The 13,347-nt window shown below is 36.8% G+C and overlaps 1 protein-coding gene across 7 annotated transcripts in view; it reads right to left on the reverse strand.

Moving 5' to 3' along the window:
* The window catches only part of MAEA (macrophage erythroblast attacher, E3 ubiquitin ligase), a 52,609-nt gene that overhangs the window by 13,465 nt on the left and 25,797 nt on the right, over nucleotides 1-13,347 (reverse strand). For 6 of the 7 annotated variants that reach the window (XM_082316069.1, XM_082316068.1, XM_082316074.1 and 3 more), the window contains exons 4-5: nucleotides 1,098-1,220; nucleotides 91-204 (exon numbers count right to left, since the gene is read on the reverse strand). In XM_082316069.1, coding sequence (XP_082172195.1) covers nucleotides 91-204; nucleotides 1,098-1,220 — 237 coding nt within the window. The remainder of the gene's footprint in view (nucleotides 1-90; nucleotides 205-1,097; nucleotides 1,221-13,347) is intronic. The other variant, XM_082316071.1, reaches the window with a different exon arrangement.

A 13,347-nucleotide genomic window follows, 5' to 3' on the forward strand; every position in this document is an offset into this window, starting at 1 on the left:
TCAGATTTTATTTCTTATATTACTTAACATATTAAGATTACACAAGGGGGATTTTTTTAGCAGTATAATTATGCAATAGTGTTTACATACCAATTCTGGTTTTCCTTTAATGGTTTCCATAACAAGATCATCATTTTCTTTAGAGTAATCACTGTCCGATTTACTTTTGCGTCCCATCTTCGGTTCATTCTCATTTTGGCGCCCCTGAGTGACAGAGAACGTCACTCTTTGCTTATCATTAAGTGCACTCAAACATTGTTGGTTAAAGAAAGCGCTTAGTTTAAAAAGTAAGACACAAACATCTTTGAGGGAGGCAGGGGTTTTGGTTAATACCAGTTAAAAACAGATTTCTGCAAGCCCTATAAAAGATTACAGCATGTTTTGAAATGCAGAATTTAAGAGACAAGGAAATTTAAACCAACTGCATAGGAACAAGTATACAGCATGTTCAGGTCACGGTATTCAGTGGCTAGAAAAAGACTCGCTGTGTTTATTATTTGATTAGACTCGGCTTTTATTTTTGAAAAAAACATTTCAACAGTAGTTTCTCACAGAAACTTAGTTCTTTATTCAAGTTTTGTTTTCTTATATACAACACTTAAAAAATACTAAGACAAAAATCTGTATGAAATTTCTCTCAGTGTTAAGCCTGAGGACATAGGTTTATCAATTAATCTCACTCTTAAGATACCTTCATATATAAACTGAGTTATATTCTCAGCAGGATGCAAAGAGTTATAAATGTAAGTTCACATGCATCAAGACACTACATACTTCTGCATTTAGATGTTTGTAAATCACACTAAAACCAACTGATTATTACTATTTTATTTGAGCATAATTTGTTGAGACAACACTTGCATCCGTTAGATGACCTATCACTCAGTTTCAGGTTTGGCACTTGCGTGAGCTAGTTTAGCTCCAACTACCTATGCCTTCTTAAGAGAAGAGTTATGTACTTACTGTTCCTACTTTTATACAAGGCCTCATTCAAGACCTATAATTTAAACCCAACTGACCACATCAAATGTCCAAGTAGTTTAGAAAACATTTAGAAAACAATTTAAGCAAAACACAAACATGTTACATTTTCATACCTTCATTTTTCTGAGCCTGGATTTGTTATCATGACACCAAGCCAAGCAAGTCATTGTCTCTTGCCTTTCCAATGACTCTTCCACTTCTTTAGCAGTCAAAAACATCTCAATATTTACCAAGTCCTTCAAAAACAAAAAGGAAAGCAGGTCTTGTTAAATTGTACTGATACTTTACACAGTAATCCACTCTTCAACAGAGCTGGAATACAGAGATACAAAAGACTTTGTTCTAGAGACCTCTGGTTTTTAGGATAGTACTTTACAAAATGACATTAGAGTATATTTTAAAGACTGCATTTCCATGCACTGAGCTATTCTGATAGCGAGGTAGTGTCAGTATTTTTCTGAGTCTACTTATACAACAGAACTAGAAAAAAAGAATAATATTAAAGAATCAACCTAGGAGCCTTGCACAGAAAGTGACCAGATTCCGTGATCACCTCAGCACAGTTCACACAGGAGTACTGGGTTTCCTCAAAGCTTGGCCTACTATGTTAATTGGACCATGACAATGTCATAACACTTACTCACTTTAGCAAAAACTACCTAAGAGGAGAATGTAAATCTACTTTACCTAGCCTTCTGTAATTACTGAGTTTTAAGCAAAGTCCCTCAATGGTCTGAGGTCTCCAGTATATTTTCTCTCACTTGCTTCATGTTGTGAGCTCCAGACCTTCAATTGCTTACAATAGTTCTGTCTACAACATCCAACACTGAGGAGATAACACAAAGTTATTATACTAAAAATTAGTTAGGCAATGGGTGGGCCACAAGATTCTTCGAGTGCTTACCACAAGCAGATGTTTTTGAAGAAAAAGCAGCAATCTAGTACCCAATTTGCCCGGAGCAAACCTATAATATGCCTATGCTACTTTTTAATTAACAGCTGCCTTACACATTTATACCAATCAAGGCAAACGACTGAATACAATTTAAGATCTAGTAGGGTACCAAAGAATTTTTTTTCCATATATTTCTGCTGAAAAAAAGACTTGGGTAGATGTTCCCAAATGGTATGAACGGGATCCATTCTGAATTGGCACCAGTGGAAGTTATTTTGGAGCTGCATAAATACGTTATGCTGTGACAGTTCCTACTTTGCTGAAGAAAATACACTGTGAGAAACCATAATTCAATGGGCAAACAGAAATCCAGTACTAAAGTATTTGATTAATATGCACGCTGATTTTGAACAAGTTCATTTTTACATAGACTTCACAGAAAAATGCTGAAAATTATACAACTAAAATGCTGAATATGACAAATATTACAGTAGCTCTATTGAACAAAACCACTCAGAAATAGATGGCATTTTCAGCTGTTATAACAGCTGAATATACTTAGTCTTAGAATTTATACCTCCCTGAGACAAAGAGAAAAAATAGAAGTAGCATCAGGCATATCACATTTACATCTCGCATTTCATGAGACAATTCTTCCTTATAAATACAAGAAGTCTAATACTATTGGAAAAGGGACCAGATCACACTAGGCTTGTCAGAATGGTTATTTAAAAAAATGCAAGCAAGCCACAAGTATTTCTAAATTGCAGCACAAGTTGCAACTTTTCTCTAAAGCTTTCTCTCTAAGGGCAGTTGACATGCAACTACATTTTATAGATTGTATGACCACAGCAACAAAACCATTATACCATCAAAAGAATAAAGGGGCCTCACACAGCTCCAGTCTTATCAAAACCAGGTACGGGGACTGAGGTCAGAGCTAAAGCAGCTGCAAGTTTATAGAACAAAATTAAGATCAGACTTTCAATGACTCCTCCCATCCCCTTAAGGATAACAAAAAATAATCTTTTTTTAATGTGTTGGCAAATAGACTGAAAGAATGCCAACCTATTCCACAAAAGGTGCTTTTCTTTCTTGGAAGTTTTCCTACAAGAACAGGAGAGTAATGTCCTTGGTAGTCCGAAGTTTTTCTGATGATATGCTCAAGTGGAAAAAAGAAGTGCGTTATTCCCCTCTGCGTGATAAGGTGACCACAGAAAAACCTCTTGCCCATGTAACTCATCTGTATAAGTAATTTGACATTTAATGCAGCCATATTCATTATCTTGCTTGCATATTTTTCCACACAGCTGCTGAATGGAAAGACGATTCAATTTGAGTTAAAAATAATAACATATCCATACATCTCCTCAAGCTTATTTGAGCTATGTGTCCTTTTAATGAACAGCATTAACTTTTACACCAAATTAAACACATTTCCCTCTACATTAAAAAAGGACCGGATATGCCAGGCAGACAACAAATCACTGGTTTCATCTAATTTGCTAGCTTTTTATACTTCAAGCTTCAGCACAAACCAAATTTTTATTTTTTGAAGAAGCATAAGGGCAGCATTTGTTTTATTTCAATGAGCTGGTGAGAGAATCCCAACTACATGCACTTATCAATCAGGTGTTAGCATAGCAATGCTCAACTGTGAGCAAAAAGATTGTGGCTGCTGCCGAGGCAGACAAAACTCTTAAATAAAAAAAAGAATTCCTACATTCCTTTTGCAAATTTAAAATAAAAAGGTTCTATTTGGTACAGAAATGCTAATTAGATTTGCGGTTGCCAAAAGAAGTCAAAGCTTGGCAGCTGTCTCTATTAAATAGACAGTATGTATCCAGAAAACAGAGGAGAACATTTTTAATTAAAAGAGTTCCTTTCAGAACTAACAATCACATTTAAATTGCACCAATAAATAGGATTTTCTTCTCTGCTGACTAGATAGAAAGTTAGGGAACAATATAAAAAAAAGCATTAAGAAATCCATTTGTAGGGAAAGAAATAGCTTTTGCGTTTGATGAAAAGTAGTTAAAAGTCTTAATCATGCAGACTGATAGAAGAAAAATACTAAGATACAATTAGGCAATAAACTTTTAAAGAAAATCCACACATGTTCATGTCACCCAAGTTTTTTTTTAATCTCATCATGCCTTCCTATCTTCCTTTTTTGGTGATGCCTGCTCTTGATGCTTCTCCATGGTGTATTTCATTGGGAAACAGAAGAATGGAATATCAGAGGATTATTTGGCTTTATCAAAACCAGCACAGCTCTGCTACACAGGCCAGCACTAGAGTACTACTTGTCTGCCACATCTCGTATGGATGGGAACCCGTGAACAGCGTTAGCAGTTGTAAGTACTATCTCATGTTCCAGTCAGAAAAATCCCCATTACGACCCCAATCCTGAACAGTTTTCTGAAGGTATTCTGCAATTCAGAGTTGTGTAGGCTGTAGACCATACAGAAACATTTTCTTTTGCAGTTCCCAAAACAGCATTAAGATTTAATATGCTGTTACAAAGAGCCTCTCTTATATAATTTGTTTACATATAAAATTGAATGAATATAAATATGCAATTTTAGAGAAATATTGCCACCAGTTTTGCAGGTGGAGAAAAAGCTGAAGCAAGAAATCTGTTGCCACACACTCCCCCTCCAACTGACAGAGCATTCCGCGTCATGGCATACATTTTACGACTTGTATATAAATTAAAAAGCAATTCTAAAGTCTTTAATTACCATCTTTCGCAACACTGTAAAGTCTTCCTTCATTTCACAATTTCAGTTTTCACATTGTAAAAGTGATTGCAATACTTTACTTCCAGTGCTGCAGAAGCATAGGAGAACCCTGCACTGCACACAGATTATTTCAGTATTGTTATCAAACCACAACTCTCAGGACAGACTTTCCAGACTTTCATGGCTCATCACCATGATAATTTTGCCTAAATTACCTTGCTTTAACATGCTTACAAATGCAGAACACCTGATATCGGGTAGGAAGACTGATTAACACCAAACTTTCATTTAGGTAGGCTTCTACAATTGTACTGAAAAATAGTTTCAAATGGCTCAAGAAGAACTCCTCTGTCCATAAGCATTCCTGACAGTTATCCAAACACTGAAGAGGGGGAATGCAGTATAAGCATTCTTCTTCCTTCTAGTACAAGCAAGGAAGGACCACCTAGATTTTATCATTTCTGCTTAAAAAACTATTGGACTGAAGTGAACTGATCTTCCCTTCTATTCAACAGTCACTAACCAGCTATCAGAAGGGTAATTATTTAAGCACCGGATGAACTTTATCATAAAAGGACTATTTAATTCCATTACAACGGTTCAAACTTTAGAGAAAAACATTTATTATTAGAGAAGACTGCATGTGAGGGCTGAAGACACTTAAGTGAAATCAGAGAGACTTATTTAAACAAAGAATACATCTGTACATCACCCTGAGCTCTGCCTGATTTACATATATATAGCTTTCAAAATATCACTGCTTCTTTTTAAGCTGCAAGTGCCTCCAGGGAGGGAGGTTACCAACCCTATGATTCTGCACAGAACTCCAGTTATTAAGGTATAAAATACTATGAAGAATGAGGATTTCTTTATGATGATTATTACTTCATATATACTCCCGGCCAACATAAAAGCTATATCCCTCTATGGCATTTCCATTTTCTGGGATGGTTCTTAAGTAAGAACATCCCAAGTGCATATATGCACATCCCCTCCTTTGAACAGCTTTTGGACTCTGGTCAGTGTGAGCAGGAGTTGACAGGGGCTGAATTCTCAGGGGATCTCGCTCTTTGCCAGGTTTCTCTCCTTAGCAGTGTCCTGTTTTCAGGAGACTCCAGCACCCGCCCTTACTGGAGGGAAAGGTTGCAGCAAACACTTATAGTTATTTAGATACCAAAGAGTCAACGCTGAAAAGATCTGCTGCAGGTTTTCTCCACAGAGGGGGCAATTCAGAATAAAGCTTGTATCAGCTATAGGACAAACCTGCAGCAAGCCAGGCTCCACAAGTTCTAGAAGTCATGGAATAACTGCTTTGTAATGAAAAATAATCCCCACTTTAAACACTAGTTTCAGACATCAAAACTAAGAGAAAAATGAAAATGGGCCCAGAATTTCATGAATTCACATGGTTGTGCTACAGAAAAAGTAATTCACAAAAATAGAGTGAAGGTTGTTTGAAGAATAATACCTGTGAAATAATGAGAAGGTAGACACAAAGGTAGTAGGGTAATTTGTTTCTAACTGGATATTTCAGCTTCACATGAATTTGAAATTAAACACATCTATGCCTATTACAAAGTTGTGAACCAAGTGAGAATCTGGCAACCATGTATTGAAGTGTGGACTACCTGTAATTTAAGCCTAGAGTTTGTAACTACCAAGTTTGTAACTTCAAGGTCCTGCACAGTTAAGACAATTCAGTAGTGAATTGGAAAAAAGCAGTAGTAGTTCCACATATTTACAGAAACTAAGTAAATACAAAAAAAAGCAAAGTCTTGCTAAAAATAATGAATGCTTATCAAACTTGTTTGCCTTTCTTCTTTGGTAGGAGTTGTGCAACTACCGATAATGTGCTCAAGTATTTGCACAGGATTCTTTTATTCCTAAAGACCTCAAGCAAACTGTATGCACTTCACTACAAGCCACCCGCGTCTCAGTAGTCAAAGATATCAAAGTTCAACCACAGTAACTCCACCCAAGAGATTTGTTTTAGTCACATACTAGAAGTGACCTCTTCAAACATGGCAATTTAAGAGTTCCCCTGGGATGCCTTTAGAAAGCTCTGACTTTCTCTTTAGACATCAGCATATATGCAGAAGCTTTCATCCAACTTTTTTTTTTTTAAAAAAGTGAAACATCTTTACATTTTAACTACACCTCAAGGAAATTAAAATTTTTCACTTAAATGACAATCATTCATTAGTTTCACAGTCATAACTGAAAGACAGCAATACGTAGATCAGTATGAGAGGTAGAGTTTCTGTTTCCCAGCGGGTAAAAATTTGAACTTCACTACAAATAATTTTTAAAGAGTCAGTAATGATTTTGTCTCTTTAATATACAAGACAGTGTTTTGATTAGTTCATTCCTAAATATAAAACCCAAACTCTTCAACATACAGGTTCAGATCTAGATGTGTGGCTCTTTAAATTCACCAGGAAAACTGCTCACACATTTCAGCACCAGATACAACAAAAGAGCAACTTCACTTTTGATCTTATGTCAAAAATGGCTTAAAAAAGAACAAAAGCATCATTTCTCTAGTAACAATACAGCTTTTGCTCAAAATTTCTGTAGTGTTCACGTGAGGGTTTTAATTTATGTAACATATTGTAAGATTTGGAGCCGTCAGGTCAATAGTCATTCCTCTCTATTGGTCTCCACTCTGCACGAGTCAAAGTACTTTTCTTTTATGGCATCTGCAGCCCCAAGTCCAGAAAGCTGTCAGAAGGAATGCATTAAAAAAATCCCTCATAAGTCACATTAACATTTATGTATTAAAATAAAATCCAGCATATTTCACACATGAAATGTGAATTTTCAACAAGGCTCAAAACCAAACAGAAACAAGTACCAAAACAAGCAATACTTGATATTTTCAAATCCCCCATGAGCTAGCCTCAAAACAAGATGATTTATCCAAAAATAAAAGTTAGGCTTATGACAAGATTAAAACCAAACAAAACAAATCAACAAAATATTTGATTCAGGTGGGAAAAGGTAGCATTTTGTACAGGAGACAGCTTCCTTGGTAAAAAAACCAACCCAATAGTCATAAAATAGGCTATTTGTTGTATAAAATAGGTGATTCATAATATCATAAGATGCTGTTTATGTATTTTTTAAACAAGCAAATTGCTTATTTTTAATTCCTTACTAGCATCAATACAAAATTGAAAATAGGCCAGTATGCCTCAAGCTATCAGTGGCTTGTTGCCAAGAGTACGTACCAATGACAGTTTTAATAAGACTGGCTATCTATACATATTACATGCATAAGAGCCCTACCTTCATATTAAAAAAGGCTTTGCTGATGCACTTTAGCATTCAGTAGTATGGTAAGCATTCATTTAAGCTACTTGTATATGAAATACAATAAACACTTACTTAGACCACTCTAAACCAACAACTTAAAAAAAAGCTGTGTTAAGCGTTCGGTGAGTACTCGCATACTGAGCTACATACCCTCAACTTGCAACCTAACCTTCAATATAATTTAGGACACAGCTATAGAATGGAAATACAAATGCAATAATGAACAGTTATGAACAAAAAGGTCAAATTAGTCTTCTATATTAATGTATTAGTTTGTTAAAGTTTTCTCTGGGATGAATACACAGCAAGTCCAGGGATCATCTAGATGCCATGATTATCATTGCATAACTTGGGAAGAAGGTAGCTACAAGGTAGACAACCGGACCATCTGGGGAAAGATGTTAGCATATATCTGCAGTGGGGAAACAGTGAAAAACGCATCAGTCGGCAGGAGCAGGAGGACTAGAACACACCACAATAACACGGCCTCCTTGGAAACACGTACAGAAAGGAAAAGTGACGTGAAGCTGAAAAGTGGGACAGGGCAATAGGTTTTGATGGCAGTGACATGAAGAGAGACCTCCCCCCCTCCCCACAGTCAATTCCTCTGCCCCTATACAAGGGGAGGAGTAAAAGGCTGCTGGTTACAAGGAAGATCCTTCAGAGTGAATGCAGAGTATGTATAAACTGCATTGAGATTGAAGGGAAACACAAATTATTAAGAAAACAACGGCATAGGTGGTGACAATACAGCAACATCACAGTTACTGAAGATCAGTTAAAATAAGGCACAGAACAACATTAAGAGGCCTCCTTACTCTCTGCTCATAAAATAATGTTGTCTGAAGTTCATTAGGCTACTATTAAGTGTTATAATGCTACACCCATTAACAGGATTACAGAGAAAATAAACAGAGTAATTGACGGAATGGTCTACTCAAAAGCCAGCTGCAGAGCTAGTTGTTAGAAAAAAGCAAAGACAGCCAGCCAAACCACAGATTCATCAACAGAAGAGCCAGAAAAGTTTTTGTCTACAAAGTAAACACAGTATCCCATGGTGTACAGTCGAGCTTTCACATGAGAGCATCTTCCATGACCTCTGTAGAGGACAGACCTTTTAATTTTACCTGGTTATTTTTGAAAGACCCCAGTAACTTACATTGACTGATTATCTGTCAGAAGATTATTGTCTTTATCTAACATTAGGAGACGCTGGTACTTCTTTTGGTAGTTGGTTCTAGTGATTAAATCATATTCTAACCTTGTGTCTGATTTCAAACTTGATTTTTTCGGACTTCTGATACCATACACTGTTTCCTCTCTATGCCTTTCTGCACTAGATTATGAAGTTCCTTGGCATATGATTTTTGCTCTTGTACCTAGCAAAAAAGCACCCACCCCCTTACATTTTCCAGTTATCCCCCTCCTATTTTTCTAACAGCTTTCCTAAGGTGTGGTCACCAAAACTATACATATTCTGGGACTGACTGCTCCAGAGCCAAATAAAGAGAAATGTTTCATCTGCCTACTTTTGCTCATGCACATAAGCCACTTTGGTAGAGCCTCACAGTTGCAGCTAGCTCTTAGGTTGGTTATTAGCAAGCTGTTTTCCCAATGCATCCTCTACTCCTGCCTCAGCAATTTTTGTAGCTCAGCAAATGGCTGCACCTTATCCAGCAGTACGTTATACCATGCTAAGCGCAGTAACAAATGACTACGCTAGAGTAATGCGACAAAGCCTCTAGAGCTTAAGATGCATCATTGGGTAGGGAGAAAAAAAAAAAAAAAAACACAACGCCTCTGGTCTTAGCTCTACCTTAGCCGTTTTCTGTAGCAGCCTCTTCTAGTAGAGGAAAGACAACAAATGCTTTGCCAGTTGAGCATGAGCCCAGCAAGCTTTTGTCCAAGCAGGATCAGTCTGGATTAGCAGCTACACACATTCACAAAAACCAAAACTCCTGTCATCTAGTATAGCAATAAGAGAAAGTGTTAAATGTAAAGTAACATTTACACTTTGAAGGAATGTCTGGCAGGAAGAACGTACAATAAGAAAAACCTGAGAGGCATCATTGAAACCAAACCTCTTCTATGTCTTGGGAATCTACAAGTGGTAACACCATTCTCCCTTTAGATAAAATTTCAATTCAAGAATCTTTCTTGAATCACTAGCCTTGCAGACTAAGTATTTTGTAATAAATTAGCTCTGTTATGACACACTACAGGTAACCCATTTTGTCTAAAAGGACTGAAAAAATAGACATTCAACATCACAGCACACTTCATGTTGTTGGCTTTTGAAGTGTCAAGTGATTTGTAATGAGAAAGTTTGTTTTTCTGCATCGATCTCGACTATTTCACATTTACATAATTCTAATTCCCAAAGATGCTTGAAACAAACTGCAGATGTAAGGCTGTTCAGGAATTACAGCACTTTGAAATTCAGATGAACACACCCAGACATTCCTTATGCCAATCTAGTGGAAGTTGCCATGCCTACGCTAAGAACAGCCAAAACACATTTAAAGGAGTTTGAGTTGCTCGACTATAGCCTAGTACTTTAAGGTAACTCAAAACAGGCACAAGTTAACATCCTGGCACCTTTAAATACGTCGTACCAGTTCAGGAGCTCTTTCATACGTAGTATTCTCAAACATCTCTAGTGTGGGAACAGCAAGTCATGGGAGAGGGACACAATAAATAGCACCAGACAAAAGACACCCTTTTGCCATTCAGTCCACATTTAGAAAGTGAGCTTGTCTATGTTCTGCATGACAGCAAAGCAAAGAATACATGCAAGCATTATGCTGAATATTATTTACCTATTTAAAATTGAAGTGCTATGAATATAAACTTGTTTTGATGAATTAATTTAATACATATTTGCGTGTTTGCCTACAAGCCATTCTTGGACTACGTGTCTTAACAAGGAAGATTTCTAAGGGTACACTGGTAAGATTGTTAAGTACTTATTTAGCTTTTAACTTTAAGATCATATGGCTTCCTTCACTCAAACTTAAGTTTTTCTAAACATTTGTATGAATTTCTTACTGAAGCAATCACATATTACCGACATCCATTCTGCTCAAGTATTAAAAGTTTACTGATCCAATGCTCTTGAACTGTATTAAGTAGCTTATTTGTTATGACTATTTTAGATTTAAGTTTAGATATAAGTTGCATTCCTAGATTTTTAAGTTTCGGTCTAGGTTTAAGTTTTCACTTCTAATTCACCTGACCATGTAAGTTAAATCTGAATAGCCACTTCAGGCTTTTGGGGAGAAGACTGGCAGAACACCGCTGTATCAAAGCATGTGCTTATTTTTCCCCATGTCTGTATAGTATGAGTCTGCTATGGTGACAGTCTATTCATGAAGTGGAATGCAGGTCTATCAGTGCTAAAAAGACTCCATGGAACACAAATCAGTCTCCAGAAACACAGCAGCAGTATCTTACCTGCACAGTCCTCCAGATGTGCAGATCTGCCGGCAGCTGTGGACATTCACTGACCACAGAATGCCTTTATCCTGCACATCCCTCAGAGCAAGACCACCAGCTACACAGGCATAAGAAACTTTCAGTCCAGTGGGACAGGCAATCAGCTTCTTAAATATGAAACTTCCCTTAAAATCCAGGCAGCTATGGCTTCAATACCATCTGCTCTTCTCTGACAACAACCAGAAGGTGAGCTTCAGCAAGACCTAAACAAACCCAAGCCTATCACATTTTGATCAGAACAGTATTCTCAGAGAGCATTTTTTATTCACTTTGTGAGTTAAAACTTAATACTGTTCCTGTTTGTGATGCTCAAATGTGCAGGTCATTTTCAGCCCTCCTCCCCCCCCCCCCCCCCTTTTTTTTTTTTTTTTTTTTTGAGAGAGAGAATCATTGGTAGGAACAGTTATTCGGGGAAAGGATGACCTCAAAAATGGCAGCTTCAGTGAGATTTTGCCCTGTGACACACAAAGAAATCATTCAGCAGTATTCTACTGAGGTCTCAGCTGAAGGATCCATTTCACAGTGCTGAGGAACACTTCTATAAAGCAAGGAAAGAACCTTTAACTTTGGGGCTGAAAAAAGGAACAATGATGTAGAAGGGTATGAAGAAGAGATCAGGTACTTGGTTAAAAGCCATGCAGCTTGAAGAATTCAAGTTTCTTTTATTCCAAAGGACATCAAATAAGATTCTAGGACTCTTCATAACAAAATTAAGATGATGGAACACACATGAATTTGTTGCAGGTATCTTTCCAAATACTCAGGCTAATCCATTCAAAATGGTTTCCAAATTATTAAAACTGAAGCTGCGTTTATGTAGTAGAAAAAGGAAGAACTGGACCAAATTGGTGAAAGGGGAGAACAGAGGCTGATCAGCTTTTTCAGTGACTACTATTCCCTTCATTTATACTAACCAAAATTTGTTTTGTAAAAATATATTTACCATACCAGTTTAAAAGATAATGAAGTATTTTCAGAATGTTTGCAGTATCTGCCCTGTTTTGATATTCTCCAGGGAATAACTGTTAGCACAGATTTAGAAGTTCTGGCTTGAGAAGGAAACCATTGACAAAGCTGAAGATCTGAACTTCAAGAAAACTGTTATCTTTTTAGGACTGGTGTTAATTGGTTTAATATCGCTTGAACTGTCAAGAAGCCCTTGTAATACAGATCAATGTTTACAACAGTCATATGTGTAGACGAAACTTTTGAAATCAGTGGAATACTCAATTCTTTTTCCTCACCAATTCTAAAAGCAAAAAGCACACTGTGGTATTAATGTAAATGGCTAGTTAAGTACCTTGAAGGATGATGCACCTACTTAATTACTGATCTAAGAACATTAATTTGCAAAACTTTGATTGGCATCCATGATGCAAGGTCAAGTTAATCAGTTTTAAGCTGTTTAAAAGAGTTATTTAAACTCAAGCATTCTCTTATACCTGCAACTTTACAGTGCCACTGCCCACCCTCCCCGTGGGTGTAGGAGTTCTTCTGACCCTCAGTGGTTTACAGATTTCTAAACCATTTGCTCCCTGCCCTAACGCACAGACACCTTGTTTAAATTTATGCTAATCTTCACGGAAAAAACATTGCCACTTGTACAACTTTCATACAGTATGGGCATTAAGGCAAGGACATATTCTTTTACTAAAATAAACTAAGCAAAGACAGAAAGAAGATTTCCAGCATATGATAAGAGAGACTGTCAGCTTCAGAATCTGGGTTTGTTTTCAATCATGTAGTCAAAAATCACTACGGCGACTCCATAATTAAGCAAAGAACATAAAGACACTTTACATGTTTTTTTTTCTTCCTAGGCTATTACAAAGGGGCTAGAAAAAGCATGAAATTTAAGAAACAGCCACCCCTAAGAACAGCAAACAAAGCACTACATACCTAATTATAAAACTT

Source organism: Platalea leucorodia (genome assembly GCF_965183815.1).
Source record: "Platalea leucorodia genome assembly, chromosome: 6".
NCBI lineage: Eukaryota > Metazoa > Chordata > Aves > Pelecaniformes > Threskiornithidae > Platalea > Platalea leucorodia.